The sequence below is a fragment of the Pelophylax lessonae genome (genome assembly GCF_965119305.1).
Source record: "Pelophylax lessonae genome assembly, chromosome: 3".
NCBI lineage: Eukaryota > Metazoa > Chordata > Amphibia > Anura > Ranidae > Pelophylax > Pelophylax lessonae.
Window position 1 is genome coordinate 666733233 of NC_138770.1, and position 19603 is coordinate 666752835.

Here is a 19603-nt window from a genome sequence, read left to right on the forward strand (position 1 = left end):
TAGAGACACCACTACTGAGCGAATGGACTCCATTCAAAATTTCTGTACTCGCACAAAGCGGTTCAGAGCCTTGAGGTCCAGGATTGGACGTACTTTGCCTACTTTCCTGGGCACAGTGAACAGGTTTGAATAGAACCCCTGACAGTGTTCCTGTGAAGGAGCCGGCACAATCCCCCCTTGTGACAGCAGATCTTGTACCACCTCTTGTAGATCCCTTAACCGGTCTGAAGATAGGCGTAGATTGGACGGGAAGAACCTGTCTGGCGGTCGAGACCGAAATTCGATCTTGTAACCTGATCAGATCAGTTTGTGGACCCATTTGTCCAGAATCAAGGAAGTCCATGGTTCCGGAAAGAAGCAAAGACGTCCCCCCACCCCAGATATGGGTGAGGGCGTCTCTTTATGCAGACGGGGATTTGTCTGCAGGTTTGGATTGGCCTGTTCTCGACCCGACCATGTCTTCTTGGAACCCCCAGAAGACCTAAATGGCTTAGATCCTTTATCCTGCGTGGCGGAGGTACGAAAGGGCTGCCTGTTGGCTGTGAAATAACTCCCCCATCTATTACGCGGTGGCTTGCCCTTGTCGGATTGAGGAAGAAGAGAACTCTTCCCGCCTGTGAGTCCTTTAACTCATCCAATGACGAACCAAACGGTCTCCTGAAAAGGGGAGATCTGATAGAGCCTTTTTTGAGGCCTGATCTGCAGACCAGATTGTTAGCCACACCATGTGTCTAATAGCTACCCCCACTGCAGACACTCTGGCTACAAGGGGGGCCGCATATAGCGATGCATCACATATAAATAGTAGGGCTTGGACCATCTGGTCCGTTAGCTCTGTTAGGCCCGGAGAGAGCTGTTCCGTTTCCAAGTCACTTTTTAGTAACTTTGCCCATTCCGTTATGGTGTGGGACAACAGAGTGATCACAAAGATCAGTTTAAGTATTGAACCCGCTATCAGGTGTAAATGGCGGGACAGAGATTAAATCCGTCTATCCACAGGGTCTGTAAAGACTGGGGACTCCTCGTCTGGGACAACAGTAGATTTGCTCAGTCTGGAAACCGGATGGTCCACCTTCGGTGGTATGGTCCATCTTGTAGACACCGCATCTGCGAATGGGTAGCGCCTTTTAAAACGCCTTGGCACCACTAACATCTGTTTGATGCGCCCCCTACTGTTCATTGACAATATTGAAAAAAAGTTCCGGACAAGGGAAAACCTTGGCTGACTTCTGGGATTTGCGGGTGCCAAAAGACACCTGCGTCCCTGACGCTGCAGAATCATCCGCCATTTTTAGAGTTTCCCCGCATTGACACTATAAGTGCCTCCACCAGCGCGTTTTCTCATGTGGCTGCAGACAAGGATATGTCATCCTCACCATCCGAGTGTGATGATGCAGAAACCACAGGGTAACCTGCGTCTGCAGCGGCCATATCTACCTCAGAATCTGAGGATACAGGAGAAGCAGAAGAGGGCATAGGGAGCTTTTTACTAGTGGTATTTTTGATAACCATATCCACTTTTGACATCAGGTTTTCCAAAACTACCATTAAGGCAGACAGCGGTTACGACCCAGAGGTCCCCGCAACCGCAAGGAGGGGATCAGTAGGTGAAATTTGTTCCTGGGACTCCATTATGAACCCTGGAAAAACACAGTGTCACTTTAAGAAAACTGCAAAAAAACAGGCCGCACCGCTGCACCAGCGGTACTACAAATCCCAGCCACTAGCACTGCCAATAGCAGGGTGAGCGAGGAAGAAATACCTGGGTTATTCACTAGAGTAAAGGCCTAGTTGCTCCCTGCTGTCCAGCAATCGCAGACTCCAAGAAAATGGCCGCCCAATGCATTCCTATGGGGAAACCACAAAAATATGGCCGCCCATGCATTTCAATAGGGAAATCTGCAAAATAAGGCTGAACGATTATACAGCAAAATGGCGGCCCCCGTGGCGCACCATGCGGTCTCCCGGACCCCCTAAGGGGTCCAAAAGATAAGTGGCATCAGGGGGTCCCCAGCAGATTAGGGGTTGACACTTACTCACCATGCCAACGATATCGGGTGGGCACCACTCCGGACAGACTGCCTCTCCACACGAGGTGGGGGTGCTGACGGCCAAGGGGTACTCTGCGACTCAGGTCAAACAAGGTCGTGTGTGTCCCGGCAAGGTGTTCACTCGTGGGGGCTCTGTCGTGGCGAGGCCTAGCGCTGGGCTATAACCTGCACACGCTCGCTGGCCGGGCTGGGAGACCTTACGGATCTAGAATATCCAGTCAGAAACCCAGTCCCGCTGTTGATTGCAGTTCTCTCAGGAACATAACTAGTTAAGAAAATACAATTTTTAACAAAGGTTCCCTTTAAAATAAAAAATCAAGCTAAGACCGAAGTCCCAGCAGGCAAGTAGAGTCTTCTCCTAAACTAGGCAGAAACAAACTGAAGCCTATAGCAGAGTGTGTGGGTGTATGCCTGCAGGGACTGCCCCATAGGCGTGGTAACATTTTTTCCTGCCTAGTGTCCTACTCCTGTAGGGGCAGCATGACCCAATATGGAGCTGCGTCTGTCAATGAGCAATAGAGAAATTACGGTATTTGATCCAATTTTCAGTTTTCCTGGTGCCAACATGGCAGCACACTACCACATGTATGCTGCCATGGATTGGTGCCAGGAAAGGAAAATTACGGTAAGTATTTGATCCAATTTTCTGGTGCCAAAATGGTAGCATACTACCACATGTATGCTGCCATAGATTGCTGCCAGGAAAGGAAAATTACGGTAATTATTTGATACAATTTTCTGTTTTTTCAGCAAAAAAAATCCTAAAAAGCTGAAGGAAGAAAGCCCAGATCACCACTCTGAGCATCTAATATGAACACAGAAATTGGAAACCCAAGGCATGTGCCAGGTCAGACATGCAATGTCATTTTCAGTGGTACCCAGGACAACGGTGTTGTGCATCCAGAATACTCCAGTGGGCCACTGCTGTCTACAAATACAGCGCCATTGCCTGTAATTGATAGCTCACTAAGTTGTCAATTACAAAGCTTGGCCTGTCCTGTCTGTGGCCCAGCCACCTCCATGACATTTTAAACATGCCAGTCTAATATCAGTGACATTCCGGTACCAGCATAGGTCCTCTTATGGCTGCTGATGTTGTTTTGTGAAGAAGCCTGCCCACCCACTCTCTTCCTTTTCCTAACTAAACCTCCAGCTGCAGCAGTTATTAATGTAAACCCATGTTTTTAATAGTGCAGGAACTGTGGGTGGTCTGAGGTGTGAAGCTGCACAAAATGGGGGTGATCTGAGGTGTGAAGGTGCAGGAACTGGGGTATTGTAAGGTGTAAAGTTGCAGGAATTGGGGTGATTTGAGGTATGAAGGTGCAGGAATTGGGTTGAACTGAGGTTTGAAGGTGCAGGAATTAGGGTTGATCTAAGGTGTGAACGTGCAGGAATTGAGGTGATCTAAAGTGTGAAGCTTCAGGAATTGGGGTTGACCTGAGGGGTGAAGGTGCAGGAATGGCAGCTGATCTGAGGTGTGAAGGTGAGGGAATTGGATAAGAGCTGAGGTGTGAAGGTGGGGAAATTGGGGTGATCTGAGGTGTGAAGGTGCAGGAATTGAGGTGATTTGGAAGATAAAAGGTACAGGAATTGGGGTGATCTGCGGTGTAAAGGTGCGGGAACTTTGGTGATCTGAGATGTGAAGGTGCAGTAAACAGGTCTATAGTGGGGGTAGTGGTGCACTTTAAGGTCTAAAAATCGGTGTGAAGGTGCAGGAAATGGAGTGATCAGAGGCATTATGGTGCAGGAAATGGGGTGATCTGAGGTGTGAAAGTGCAGTTATTGGGGTCGTCAGAGGTGTGAAGGTGCAGGAATTGAGGTGATCTTATGAATAAATGTGCAGGAATTGGGGTAGGCAAGGTGTGGGTATTGAGGTGATCTGAAGTATGAAGGGGCAGGAATTGTGGTGGTCAGAGGTGTAAGGGTGCATAAATTGGGTTGATTTGAGACATGGAGGTGCAGGAAATGGGGTGATCTGAGGTGTAAAGGTGCAGGAATTAAGGTGGTCAGGGGTGTGAAGGTGCAGGAATTGTGGTGGTCAGAGGTGTGAAGGTGCAGGAATTGTGGTGGTCAGAGGTGTAAAGGTGCAGGAATAAAAGTGGTCAGAGGTGTGAAGGTGCAGGAATTGAGGTGGTCTGAGGTGTGAAGGTGCAGGAATTGGGTTGGTTATAGGTGTGAAGGTGCAGGAATTGTGGTGGTCAGAGGTGTGAAGGTGCAGGAATTGAGGTGGTCAGAGGTGTGAAGGTGCAGGAATTGAGGTGGTCAAGGGTGTGAAGGTGCAGGAATTTAGGTGGTCAGGGGTGTGAAGGTGCAGGAATTGAGGTGGTCAGGGATGTGAAGGTGCAGGAATTGTGGTGGTCAGAGGTGTGAAGGTGCAGGAATTGTGGTGGTCAGAGGTGTGAAGGTGCAGGAATTGTGGTGGTCAGAGGTGTGAATGTGCAGGAATTGTGGTGGTCAGAGGTGTGAAGGTGCAGGAATTGAGGTGGTCAGAGGTGTGAAGGTGCAGGAATTGAGGTGGTCAAGAGTGTGAAGGTGCAGGAATTTAGGTGGTCAGGGGTGTGAAGGTGCAGGATTTGAGGTGGTCAGGGATGTGAAGGTGCAGGAATTGTGGTGGTCAGAGGTGTGAAGGTGCAGGAATTTTGGTGGTCAGAGGTGTGAAGGTGCAGGAATTGTGGTGGTCAGAGGTGTGAATGTGCAGGAATTGTGGTGGTCAGAGGTGTGAAGGTGCAGGAATTGTGGTGTCAGAGGTGTGAAGGTGCAGGAATTGAGGTGGTCAGGGATGTGAAGGTGCAGGAATTGTGGTGGTCAGAGGTGTGAAGGTGCAGGAATTGTGGTGTCAGAGGTGTGAAGGTGCAGGAATTGTGGTGGTCAGAGGTGTGAAGGTGCAGGAATTGTGGTGTCAGAGGTGTGAAGGTGCAGGAATCGTGGTGGTCAGAGGTGTGAAGGTGCAGGAGTTGAGGTGGTCAGGGGTGTGAAAGTGCAGGAATTGTGGTGGTCAGAGGTGTGAAGGTGCAGGAATTGAGGTGGTCAGGGGTGTGAAGGTGCAGGAATTGTGTTGGTCAGAGGTGTGAAGGTGCAGGAATTGAGGTGGTCAGGGGTGTGAAGGTGCAGGAATCGTGGTGGTCAGAGGTGTTGAAGGTGCAGGAATTGAGGTAGTCAGAGGTGTGAAGGTGCAGGAATTGTGGTGGTCAGGGGTGTGAAGGTGCAGGAATTGTGTTGGTCAGAGGTGTGAAGGTGCAGGAATTGAGGTAGTCATAGGTGTGAAGGTGCAGGAATTGTGGTGGTCAGAGGTGTGAATGTGCAGTAATTGTGGTGGTCAGAGGTGTGAAGGTGCAGGAATTGAGGTGGTCAGGGATGTGAAGGTGCAGGAATTGTGGTGGTCAGAGGTGTGAATGTGCAGGAATTGTGATGGTCAGAGGTGTGAATGTGCAGGAATTGTGGTGGTCAGAGGTGTTAATGTGCAGGAATTGTGGTGGTCAGAGGTGTGAAGTTGCAGGAATTGAGGTGGTCAGGGATGTGAAGGTGCAGGAATTGTGGTGGTCAGGGGTGTGAAGGTGCAGGAATTGTGGTGGTCAGAGGTGTGAATGTGCAGGAATTGTGGTGGTCAGAGGTGTGAAGGTGCAGGAATTGTGGTGGTCAGAGGTGTGAAGGTGCAGGAATTGAGGTAGTCATAGGTGTGAAGGTGCAGGAATTGTGGTGGTCAGAGGTGTGAAGGTGCAGGAATTGTGGTGGTCAGAGGTGTGAATGCGCAGGAATTGTGATGGTCAGGGGTGTGAAGATGCACCATTCCTGCAACATTAGAAATGCAGGTGTTTTACAGTCATACCTGCAGGAGGTTCTACTGGGAAAAGAAAAAGGAAGCCTGTAGTCCCTCAGGCAGTTGGACAACTGGTCAGAAACATCATTTAGGTAGAGGTACAGAGACTGAACAAATCTGACACCAGTGAAGGTTTTCTCAGACATAAATGTCACCACTATATGAGTTTTGTAAAAATAAGGCCAACAGGCCACATACGTCTTCCATTGCTGGACTACAATCATATGGTATAAAGTTTATAAGGTTGACTGCCAGGAAGCTGTCACAGCACTGACAGGCATTACCCAGCATTCCCTGCCATGCAGCTGCATGTACACCAGGAGTGGGAATACCTCTGCCTCTTTTGATTGGTTTTGTGCCGTGACAGCATCCTAACGGGTATTGACTAAGATCTGAATGCGCCTGAGCTCATCTCTTATCCCTAGAGGAATTGATGGAGCATTTCTTTAAACAGCTGATTTTCTCTGCTGCTGATTGGCTCACACCTTTTGATCAAATATCTAATGATTTTTTGTATGTATAATCTGGATGCATGAGTGTTCCATTTTATCTTTTCCTCTGTTATGTTTTTTTATGCCCAGATGCTCTTTGATGAGTACTTTGTAGTCTTTTTTTGGTTTGTGGTGGTGAGGAAGGAGGAGTATACCCCCCCCCCCCAAAAAAAATTTCTGTTATCAATAAAATCCTATTCTGGGGCTAAATCTGTCCTCCTACGTCATACTGAGCTGATTCTGACACTAAGCCATATATAAGAGCTCTATCACCTAAATAATAAGCCCAGAAAATGTAATTCACACAGTGCAAACCTCCAGATTGGTTCCCTAATTATATTTACAGCCTAGCACAGACAGTGTAAGATGGAGCTGCCATAGACCACACTATGTCCGCCAGATGGTCTGCTAGAGACTCCGAGTCTGGCCATTGTATGAAGTGCTTGTGTACTTCTACTTCTCCTTAACCTACTGCTGCCTGCCTATCACTGCAGACCATCTCCTACCTACAAGCAACAGCCATCTCCTACCTATTGCAACCTACATACCACTGCCAACCATCTCCTACCTACTGCCAATCATCTCATACGTATTAATCACTGGCAACCAACTCCTACTCATGTACCACTTTCAACCATGTCCTACCTACTTACCACCCTACCTACTGCTGCCTGCTTACTGCTAACAACCATCTTCTACCTACTGCAGCCTACGTTCCCATGCCAACCATCTTCCGCCTACCTATCACTGCAAATCATCTCCTATCCACCTATTACAGATAATCATTTCCTACTTACTTACCACTGCCAACCATCTCCTACCTACCACTGCCAACCATCCAATATGTGCCAATCACTGCCAACCATCTCTCACCTACATACCACTTTCAACTGTCCTACTTACTGCGGCCTACCTACCACCAACCATCATCTCCAACCTACTGCAGCCTACCTACCATTGCCAACCATCTTCCTACCTACTGCTGACAATCATTTCCTATCCATATACCACTGCTAACCATCGCCTACCTACTGCTACCTACCACCGCCAACCATCACCTACCTCCTATTGCTGCCAAACACCTCATACATACATACCAATTTCAATCATGTCCTACCTACTGTGGCCTACCTATCACCAACAACCATTTCCTACCTACTGCTGCTTACTTATTACCAACAACCATCCCCTACCTGCTGCTGCCCACTAACCACTGCCAGTCATGCCTTGCCGATTGCTGCCTATCTACCACTACCAACCATCACCTACCTACTGCTGCACACTAACCACTGCCAGTCATGCCTTGCCGATTGCTGCCGATCTACTACTACCAACCATCTGCTACCTACTGCTGCCCACTAACCACTGCCAGTCATCTCTTACCTACTGCTGCCTACCTACCACTACCAACTATCTCCTACCTACCTCTGCCTACCACTACCAACCATCTCCTACATAATGCTACCTACTTACCACTGCCAACCATCTCCTACCTACTGCTGCCCACTAACCATTGCCAGTCATCTCTTACCTACTGCTGCCTACCTACCACTACCAACCATCTCCTATCTACTGCTACCTACCTACCACTACCAACCATCTCCTACCTACTGCTACCTACCTACCACTACCAACCATCTCCTACCTACTGCTACCTACCTACCACTGCCAACCATCTTCTACCTACTGCTACCTACCTACCACTGCCAACCATCTCCTATCTAATGCTGCCCACTTACGACTGCCAGTCATCTCTTACATATCTTCTACCTACTGCTACCTACCTACCACTGCCAACCATCTTCTACCTACTGCTGCCCACTAACCATTGCCAGTCATCTCTTACCTACTGCTGCCTACCTACCACTACCAACCATCTCCTATCTACTGCTACCTACCTACCACTACCAACCATCTCCTACCTACTGCTACCTACCTACCACTACCAACCATCTCCTACCTACTGCTACCTACCTACCACTGCCAACCATCTTCTACCTACTGCTACCTACCTGCCACTGCCAACCATCTTCTCCCTATTTTAATTTTCTACCTATCTATGTATCTACTAACTCACCAATAGTAACTGTATTTTGCAGGTGCACTGGAGACAGACAGATGAAAGACAGCTGGTTGGAAAGATGGAGGTCTCACCTGGCTTGGCTCCATCAGGGGGGAGGAGGCTACAGATCAAACTGATGCCCTCGTCACCAAGTAGACAGTCCCCGAGGTCTAGGGAGACCAGGGAGGGGTGTCCAGCCAGTGCCGGGTTCAGGAGGGCGAGTCCGGTGTCAGTTAGTGGGTTCCCATGTAGGCTGTGTGCAGGACAGACAGACAAAAATCTTAGAATGTCATGGAGTAACCCTAATCCTCCCCCACCCACCCACATAAGGCACACTACTCACAAGAGGGACTGCAGCGAGCGGTTCTTGTGCAGGGACTGTGCCAGTTGCTGGACGCGGGAGGCACTGGACACCACGCCCAGGTTAAGGTTCAACTGAACCAAGGAGGGAGACTGAGCCACCCCCTGACACAGCCGGGCGAAGTCCCTGTCTGAGAGGAGGCACCCGCGTAGGGAGAGAAGCCGTACTGTGCCCTCTGTCAGCCCCTCACATACCCCCTTCACCTCCGCCCCAGACAGGGTCTCCCCCGACATCTGGATAGAGCCTGGCAACATCCTGCAGACTCAGCAGAGGCCTGTTAGTGGTTTGTGTGGTGCCAGGCAGGTCACAGTTGGATATGGTGCCAGGTGAGGTGCCCCCACACACTGGCCTGTTACAGCTGGGCGTGGTGCCAGGCAGAGTGCCCTGACAGGCTGAATCTGGTATCCACCACCACCTAATGCAAACCAGAAGAGAAATGTTAAATCACAATTTACACTGGGAGGAATAGGGAATTACCCCCCCAGGAGTACAGACTGCATAGGGGAACTACCCCCCCAGGAGTACATACTGCATGGGTAACTAGCCCTCCTCACCAGGATTACATACTGCATGGAGAACTACCCCTCCCCCCAGCAGTACATACTGCATGGGTAACTACCCTCCCCCCCCAGGAGTACATACTGCATGGGGAACTACCCCTCCCCCACAGGAGTACAAACTGCATTGGAAATTACCACCCCCCCCCCCCAGGAGTACTTACTGCATGGGAAATTACCCCTCCCCCCAAGAGTACAAATTGCATGGGAAACTACTCCTCCACCCCAGCGGTGCATACGGCATGGGAAACTACCCCTCTCCCCTAGGGAGTACATACTGCATGGGGAACTACCCCTACCCCCAGCAGTACATACTTCATGGGAAACTACCCCTCTCCCCCAGGAGTACATACTGCATGGGGAACTACCCCTCCCCCCAGGAGTACAAACTGCATGGGAAATTACCCCCCCCCCCTCAAGAGTACAAACTGCATGGGAAACTACTCCTCCCCCAGCGGTACATACTGCATGGGAAACTACCCCCCCCCCCCCCCAGGAGTACAAACTGCATGGGAAATGACCACCCCCCAGGAGTACAAACTGCATGAGAAAATACCCCTCCCCACGACAGTGCATATTGCATGGGAAATTACCACTCCCCCAGGAATACATACTGCATGGGAAACTAGCCAACCCCCCAGGAGTACATACTGCATGGGAAACTACCTCTCCCCCCAGGAGTACATACTGCATGGGCAACTACCCTTGCCCCCCCAGGAGTGCATACTGCATGGAGAACTTACCCCTTCCCCCATGAGTACATGCATTGGGAATGATGAATCCACCCCCTTCACTACACTCACCCTGCCCTGGGAGCAAATACTGCAAGGGGGTGCTAGAAAAGGAGGGGGTGAAGAGAGAAACAGATGTTGGTAACAACATCCTTACAATCTAACCTTAGCTCCACCCCTTTCCATCCTAACTATATAACCTTCCTCTATATACTAACTATCTAGCCATACCTCCCCCATCCTACCTAACTCTCCAACCCTACAACCCCCCGCCTACCTAACTATCCAACCCTACCACCCATCCTAACTATATAACCCTACCTCCCCTATCCTAACAATCTAACCCTACCTCCCCCATCCTACCTAACTATCCAACCCTACCACCAATTCTAACTATATAACCCTACCCCCACCTCTTTCCATCCTAACTATATAACCTTCCTCTCTATACTAACTAAACCTACCTCTCCAATCCTAACTCTCCAACCCAACCCCCACCCTAACTATATAACCCTACCACCCCTATCCTAACAATGTAACCCTACCTCCCCCATCCTACTTAACTATCCAACCCTACCACCCATTCTGACTATATAACCCTACCACCTCTATCCTAACAATGTAACCCTACCTCCCCCATCCTACTTAACTATCCAACCCTACCACCCACCCTAACTATATAACCCTACCACCCCTATCCTAACAATCTAACCCTACCTCCCCCATCCTACCTAACTATCCAACCTTACCACCCATTCTAACTATATAACCCTACCCCCAACCATTTGCATCCTAACTATATAACCTTCCTCTCTATACTAACTAACTAACCCTGCCTCCCCCATCCTAACTATCCAACCCTACCACCCATCCTAACTATATAACCCTACCCCCACCCCTTTCCATCCTAACTATATAACATTCCTCTTTATACTAACTATCCAACCCTACCACCCATCCTAACTATATAAACCTATCACCCCCCCCCATCCTAACTATATAAACCTACCACCCCCCATCCTAACAATCTAACCCTACCTCCACCCCTTTCCATCCTAACTATATAACCTTCCTCTCTATACTAAATATACAACCCTACCTCCTCCTATCCTAACAATCGTACCCTACCTCCCCCCATCCTAACAATCTAACCCTACCCCACCCCTTTCCATCCTAACTATATAACTCTACCCCCACCCCTTTCCATCCTAACTATATAACTCTACCCCCACCCCTTTCCATCCTAACTATATAACCTTCCTCTCTATACTTACTATGCAACCCTTCCTCACCGCATCCTAACTATCCAACCCTACCACCCATCCTAAGATTCTAACCCTACCGCCCCCCATCTCTTTCTATCCTATCTAACCCTACCAACCCCCTCATCCTAACTATTTACCTCCCTCCCATCCTATCCAACCCTACCCCTGACGTTCCTAACTATCTAACCCCATCTCTCCCCAACCTATCTACCCCCACCCCATCCAATCAGACTCCCCCTCTCCCATTCTAATTTTTTAACCCTCCCCTCATCTTAACAGTCTAATTGTATCTCCCAATCCTAACAATTTAACCCAACCCCCCCATCTAACTCTACCCCTCCTCCATCCAAACTAGCCCTATCCCCTCCTTATCCAGCCAAACTATCCAACACTACCCTCTGCCTCCCCCATCTTAACTATCTAACCCCCCATCCTAATTAACGCTAACCCCCATCCTAACTGTCTAACGCTACCCCCCAATCCTAACTACCCTATCCTCCCTTCCCCATCCTATCTATCCCTACCTCCACCCACACCTAAACTATGTAACTCTGTACCCCAAAATAATCTCCTTGGCCACTTGCTGACCGCCCTATAGAACTTTTACTGCTAAAGGGTGACAACCGTGCGCAGGATCACGTATATAATGTATATACCTAATCCTGCACTCAGGCCTGCAGGGCGCCACTGATGGGCCGCTTCTGCTGTGATTATTCACAGCAGTAGCCGATCTTCCACACCCACCGATCGCTAGTAAAACACAGAGAACGGAGCTCTGCCTATGTAAACAAGTTCTGACAGGGTGGGGGGGGGGGGGGACTGATCCTGCGGTCCTGCAAAGCAGGGACTAGAACAGATCTCTTCGTTTAGTGAAAGCAACTCCCACACAGTGTACAAAAAAACACTGGCTAGGCACACAATTAACTACTTCAGCTCCAGAAGGTTTACCCCCTCCCCCTTCATGATTAGGCCATTTTATGCGATACGGCACTGCGTTCGTTTAACTGCCAATTGCGCGGTCATGCAACACTGCACCGAAATAAAATATATGTCCTTTTTTTCCCACAAATAGAGCTTTCTTGTGGTGGTATTTGATCACCTGTGTGATTTTTATTTTTTGCGCTATAAACATGTAGCACCCTACAGGTAGGTGCTAGATAAAATATAGTGGGCTTTGTCTGCCTAACAGCAGAGCCATGTTTTCTTTTGTGAGGTAGGTTGTCATGGCTACCAAGTATCTGCTGTGAGGGGAGTCTCCTCACTGGCTTCTCATTGGGCAGTGAAGGAAACCCAATCAGGGACACATTTAGGCTTGTAACTACCCCAGAAGGCAGATTCTGCCGCAAAGGATTCTGGGAGTGGGTATAAGTCTGAGGGGAGTGCGTGACACGTTGTCTTTGGCGGGAGCAGAGTCCCAGGAAGGAGAGTACGGCTGTCTCTCCTCCTGTCTGAGGAAACGGATATCTCGGGGTGTCGTCTGAGGATCCAGAGAGAGTGCTGAGTGAGCTGAGGGGATCCGGTGGGCCGAGAGCCTGCGGAGAGAGAGGGGTCCAGTCCCAGGAAAGCCTACACAGGTCGTGAGTACTGAGGATCGCCCCTGGGGTCTGCCTGAAGTTAGAGGGGACCACTCTGGAAGATGTTCTGGTATCCAGTGTCAGCTAGCTGGTAAAGGGGGTACCTAGGTTGAGGACCCTGAAGTTGCAGAGGGGATACATAGTCAGTGGACCCTGAAGAGTCAAGCTAAAGGGGGCATCCACATCCGCCCCGGGTGCCACTCACTGGGGGGGGGGGGGGTGTCAGGCCGGTGTCCTGCCCAGCGCGGCCAGCCCAGCCCGCATCTCTGTGTGAAGGCAGCTGCAGATGTGGAAGCTCCTTCAGTCCGGGCTGCTCGCGGGGGGGCGGTCAGAAGAAGGTAAGTGCCAGCAGTGCTGTGCAGCCTCGTGTGTGCTGAATAGGAGGGGGATGGGGCAGCTGTATAATATAGAGTAATTGATATTTCCATATTCCTCCTGCTGCCGCTGGATGCCTGATTCTCCTCCTCTCCCTCCTGCAGGCATTCAGCGGCTGCAGGAGGAATATGGAAATATAAATTTCTCTATATGCAGCTGCCTCATCCCCCTCCTAAACAACTTATTTTACTGGCCCCCCACTTCTCTCCAGCCCCCCCCCCCAGTGCTCTTAACCCCCCCTAGTGATCTTAGCCCCCCCAGTGAACTTAGCCCCCCCAGTGTTCTCAACCCCCCCCCCCACTGCTCTTAATCCCCCCAGTGCTCTTAACCCCCCTCAGTGCTCTTAACCCCCCCAGTGCTCTTAACCTCCCCCCGTGCTCTTTAACCCCCCGGTGCTCTTTAGCCCCCCCCACTCATGCTCTTTAGTCCCCCCCGTGCTCCTTAGCCCCCCACCCCCCGGTGCTCTTCAGCTCCCCACATTGCTTTTTACCTCCCCCTATGCTCTCTGGCTCCCCCAGTGCTCTCCACCCCCCTGCGCTCCCTGGCTCTCCCCTAAGTGATTTCCAGTTCCCCCCAGTGCTCTCCAGTTCCCCCCCTCCCCCCATGCTCTCCATCTCTCTGGTTTTCCCTGCCCCCCCCCCCCAGTGCTCTCCACACCCTGTGCCTTCCAACCCCCCTGCATTGCTTTACAAACCCCCCACTTAATTCTCTCCATCCCCCCCCCCTGCCCTTCAGCTCCTCCAGTGCTCTCTGCTTTCCCGGTGCTCTCCGGCCCCCCAGTGTTCTTCTATCTTCTATCGTGTCTGCAGTCTCTGACCTTCTCTTGTATCATGTCTGCAGTCTCTGACCATCTCCTTTATCATATCTGCAGTCTCTGACCATCTCCTGTATCATGTCTGCAGTCTCTGACCATCTCTTGTATCAGGTCTGCAGTCTCTGACCATCTCTTGTATCAGGTCTGCAGTCTCTGACCATCTTTTGTATCACGTCTGCAGTCTCTGACACTCTCCTGTACTATGTCTGCAGTCTCTGACCATCTCCTGTACTATGTCTGCAGTCTCTGACCATCTCCTGTATCATGTCTGCAGTCTCTGACCATCTCCTGTATCATGTCTGCAGTCTCTGACCATCTCCTGTATCATGTCTGCAGTCTCTGACCATCTCTTGTATCAGGTCTGCAGTCTCTGACCATCTCTTGTATCACGTCTGCAGTCTCTGACCATCTTTTGTATCACGTCTGCAGTCTCTGACACTCTCCTGTACTATGTCTGCAGTCTCTGACCATCTCCTGTACTATGTCTGCAGTCTCTGACCATCTCCTGTACTATGTCTGCAGTCTCTGACACTCTCCTGTACTATGTCTGCAGTCTCTGACCATCTCCTGTACTATGTCTGCAGTCTCTGACCATCTCCTGTATCATGTCTGCAGTCTCTGACCATCTCCTGTATCATGTCTGCAGTCTCTGACCATCTCTTATATCATGTTTGCAGTCTCTGACCATCTCTTGTATCACGTCTGCAGTCTCTGACCATCTTTTGTATCACGTCTGCAGTCTCTGACCATTTCTTGTATCACGTCTGCAGTCTCTGACCATTTCTTGTATCACGTCTGCAGTCTCTGACCATTTCTTGTATCACGTCTGCAGTCTCTGACCATCTACTGTATCACGTCTGCAGTCTCTGACCATCTCTTATATCACGTCTGCAGTCTCTGACCATCTACTGTATCATGTCCTCGGTCTCTGACCATCTCCTGTATCATGTCCTCAGTCTCTGACCATCTACTGTATCACGTCTGCAGTCTCTGACCATCTCTTATATCACGTCTGCAGTCTCTGACCATCTCTTGTATCATGTCCTCGGTCTCTGACCATCTCCTGTATCATGTCCTCAGTCTCTGACCATCTACTGTATCACGTCTGCAGTCTCTGACCATCTCTTATATCATGTTTGCAGTCTCTGACCATCTCTTGTATCATGTCCACAGTCTCTGACCATCTCTTATATCATGTCCCCAGTCTCTGACCATCTCTTGTATCATGTCCGTAGTCTCTGACCATCTCCTTTAGCATGTCTCCTATCTCTTACACAAACTTAAACACATTGATAATAGTATTAGCTATCTGTTAATGCCAAAGGTAGGACTGTGCAGGGGAGGCAGAAAGTGCAAAAGGGGGAACTATGATTAGAGAGACGGAGGGCAGACTGCAAGGGGCACTGTCATGGGGGGCTGGGAAATGTGTGCAATAAATATTCTTGAAAGCATTACAAATTTTTGTGGGTGTTTTTACATTTTAAGTTTGGGGGAGGTGCCAGATATAGGATCCGCCCCGGGTGCTAAATGCTCTAGGTACGCCACTGATTCGAGCTTAAAGGAGTATCCCACTCATTCCCTTCTCCCATCCCCTTTAACTTATGATAAAAACCACAAACAAAGATGCCGGAGTTGTTGCTGCTTCAGTTGTCACACCCAGGGACTCAGCTCACATGGGCTGGAGAGGATTCCGGTACTAATGGCAGACCCACATCAGGCCACAGGCCTGGAAACCTCGCTACAAACAAAAAAGAGCGACAATTCTAAAAAAAAAAAAGAAAAAAAATATATATATTTTTCACGTTCTGCTATAAAACACATCCAATAAAAAATAAAAAACTTAAAAAATCAAATTTCTTCATTAATCTTAGCCAATATTTATTCTGCTACATATTTTTGGTAAAAAAAAATCCCAATAAGCGTATATTAATTGGTTTGAAAAGTTATCGTATCTGCAAACTAGGGGAAAGATTTATGGAGTTTTTATTTATTTTTACTAGTAATGGCGGTGATCAGTGACTTACAGCGGGCTGCGATATTGCGGCAGACAAATTGGACACAAAGTGACACTTTTTTGGGGACAAGTGACACCCATATATTGATCAGTGCTAACAAAATGCACTGTCACTGTACTAATAACTGGCTGGTAAGGGGTTAACATCAGGGGTGATCAAAGGGTTAAGTGTGTGCCTAACCTGTGCTTGGCTGCTGTGTGGGGGAGGTGCTTGTAGTAGGGGAAGGCAGAGATCCATGCCCCTGCTTTGCAGGAACACAGGATCAATGCCTTCCCTACTGACAGAAGGCGATCTGCCCTGTGTACATAGGCAGACCGGTGCTCTGCTTGTGTCCCGAACAAACTATGGATCTCAGCAAACGTTGAGTCCACCGGACCTGTGATTGGCTCCCACTGTGTCCAATCACAGCAGGAGCAGGTTGCCAGCAGCGTGCGTGCACGCCCCAGACCCAGAAGTGCAGGATCACACACAATTCTGTACAGGATACAGTATGCGGTCAGCAAGCAGTTAACTATTTGTTCGCCCCTGAAGTTAACCCCTTCCCAGTCAGTGTCATTAGTACAGTGACAGTGCATATTTTTAGCAGTGATCGCTGTATTCGTGTCACTGGTTCCCCACAAAGTGTCAGTTAGGTGTCAGATTTGTCCCCTGTAATATCGCAGTCCCTCTATAAGTCTCTGATCGCCCCCATTTGTAGTATAAAAAAATAAATAAAAATTCCACTATATATCCCCTAGTTTGTAAACGTGATAACTTTTGCGCAAACCAATTAATATACGCTTATTGGGATTTTTCTTTACCAAAAATATGTAGCAGTATAGAAATTAGTCCTATATTTATGAAGAAATTAGATTTTTTTTATTGGAAATGTTTTATAGCGGATATTGTGATCAAATACCACCAAAATAAATCTCTATTTGTGGGGAAAAAAGGACACCAATTTTATTTGGGTACAGCGTCGCACGACCGCGCAATTGTCAGTTAAAGAAACGCAGTGCCGAATCGCAAAAAATGGCCTGGTCATGAAGGGGGGTAAATCTCCCAGAGGTCAAGTGCATAACACCTAACCTCCTAATCACCTAACTCCTCCCCCGACATAGTCACTGACTTTCCCTAAAAAAGGAATCGCCCCTCTGGGGGTAAAAGGGAGGAACCGCGACACCCTGGTAGGGGCAGAGTTACCCCTATAGGGGAAACCGGAGTGGACTTGCCCATGTGGGGGTAGAGGGGAGGAGCCGGGACACCCTGGAGGGGGCAGAGTTACCCCTATGGGGGGGACCGGAGTGGATTTGCCCAGGTGGGGGTAGAGGGGAGGAGCCGGGACACCCTGGAGGGGGCGGAGTTACCCCTATGGGGGGGACCGGAGTGGACTTGCCCAGGTGGGGGTAGAGGGGAGGAGCCGGGACACCCTGGAGGGGGCGGAGATACCCCTATGGGGGGGACTGGAGTGGACTTGCCCGGATGGGGGGGACATCACTCTGTGTATAGGGAGGGAGGATCTCGGGGGTTGCCCCTGAGGGGAGATAGGGATGTTGTGAATTACCCGATCCCCGGGGTGACATGGGCCGGTTCCGGGGTCTCCGCTCCTCCTGCTGATGCCGTCCTGTTTCTATGACAACCAGCGCGTCACCCCTGAACTCCGCCCACTCCCCTGGATCGTCAGAGAGCATCTGCAGTCCCGCCCAAACACGTACGTCATCGTAGGACTCCGCCCAGCTGAAGAACGTAAGGACGCATCTACGGTCCCGCCCACACAACGTCAAAACGCACGTAACCACCAAATCCCGCGCTCAGTAAAGACGTCATGACGCCCAACCAAGTACGTCACCGCGTAATCTGCGCATACCAAGAACGTCATGACGCCAACCACGTGCGTCCACCACCTTCCTTTTACCAGCAGCGCGTCAGAGCCGTAATCACTTCCGGGTCCTTTTCGCGCGGCTGTGTGTGTTCGCGGTAGCCGCGCTGTCTGTTCGCTAACATGGAAGACCCCGCCGCAGGTGAGGTGGAGCCTCCCCCCTTCTTTTGCCACATCTGTAAAATCGCCTGCGCTTCGGCAATCAATCTCCACAGTCACTTCTTGGGTATGAGACACAGAAAGGCAGAAGAGGCCCTGAAAGGTAACAAGGAAGGGGGTGGAGAAGATGGGGGAGAGGAAGCTTTGCCTCCGAAACCAAAGGGGACCCTGGAGGACCAAATCAAGGCCTGCCAGGACTCGGAGCCCGCGCTGGGCCTGGAGTACATCTACGAGTACCATGGTCAGCACTACAGCCGATACGAGTGCAAGCTGTGCAACTGCTTCCTCGGCCGCAACCAAATGTTCATGCATATCGTCGGAGCCAGACACCGGGTCCAATACCTGAGCTTACACCATCCCGACCTCGGCATAACACAAGACGTTATACCCAAGGGACCAAAGAATCTCAAGAAGTTGCGGCAAATCTGCGTTAAAGTGGAGGAGGAGTTCGGGACAAACAAAATTAATGTGGTGCAGGGGGAGGACAAGATGTTCAGTCATGACACTCAACCGCCCCCTTGTGTCAATTACCAATCAAATCCACAGATCCCCATGCCAGACTTCACCAACGATGAGTTTTTTGAGGAAGAGAAAACTAAACCCAAGCCGTCGCCCAAAGAGAGCTTGGTTACATTCCGACAGCTGAAGGCAGCCTATGAGGAGAGCCAGAGGAAGCAAGCCATGCGCAAAGCAAACCACTCTCATTTAATTGCAAGAATACAGAAGGACCAACTGGCTATTAAAGGACAGGAGAACCAACCAACTGCTGAAGGAGAAGAGAAGGACCAACCAACTTCTGGAGGGCAGGAGATGGACCAGTCGGCTGGTGGAAAAGAGGAGGAGCAGTCTGCTGGTGGAGGTGAGGAGGAGGAGCAGTCTGGTGGTGGAGAAGAGGAGGAGCAGTCTGGTGGTGGAGTTGAGGAGGAGGAGCAGTCTGCTGGTGGAGTTGAGGAGGAGGAGCAGTCTGCTGGTGGAGTTGAGGAGGAGGAGCAGTCTGCTGGTGGAGTTGAGGAGGAGGAGCAGTCTGCTGGTGGAGAAGAGGAGATGGAACAGTCTGCTGGTGGAGTTGAGGATGAGCAGTCTGCTGGTGGAGAAGAGGAGATGGAACAGTTGGCTGGTGGAGAAGAGGATATGGACTTGTCAGCTGGTGAAGGTGAGGAGGAGGAGCAGTCGGCTGGTGGAGGTGAGGAGGAGGAGCCAACGGCTAAAGGACTGAAGGACCAGCAAACTTCAGAAGGTCAGGGGAAAGACCAAACAGCTACTGCAGGACAGGAGAATAAAGAGAATCTAAATGATGAAAGTGGCGATAGGGACACGGACTGTAATCCTAAGATGGCTTTCCCCAAAAGAAAGGAAATGTTTGAGTTTTTGGAGTACTTTCAGGTTTTGGAACTTCGTGAGGTTCACTTCCTCATAAAAGTGTCTGAGAAACTGGGGAAAGCCTTGGTTCGCCATAAAAAAGATACGGAGATG

The 19603-nt window shown here is 50.0% G+C and overlaps 1 protein-coding gene across 1 annotated transcript in view; it reads right to left on the reverse strand.

Moving 5' to 3' along the window:
- The window catches only part of LRRC73 (leucine rich repeat containing 73), a 41063-nt gene extending 23252 nt beyond the window's left edge, over nucleotides 1-17811 (reverse strand). Inside the window, exons 1-3 of the mRNA XM_082249148.1 lie at nucleotides 17657-17811; nucleotides 8765-9197; nucleotides 8514-8674 (exon numbers count right to left, since the gene is read on the reverse strand). Of these exons, the coding sequence (XP_082105274.1) occupies nucleotides 8514-8674; nucleotides 8765-9036 (433 nt within the window). The 5' untranslated portion in view covers nucleotides 9037-9197; nucleotides 17657-17811. The remainder of the gene's footprint in view (nucleotides 1-8513; nucleotides 8675-8764; nucleotides 9198-17656) is intronic.
- Nucleotides 17812-19603: the final 1792 nt, after the last annotated feature.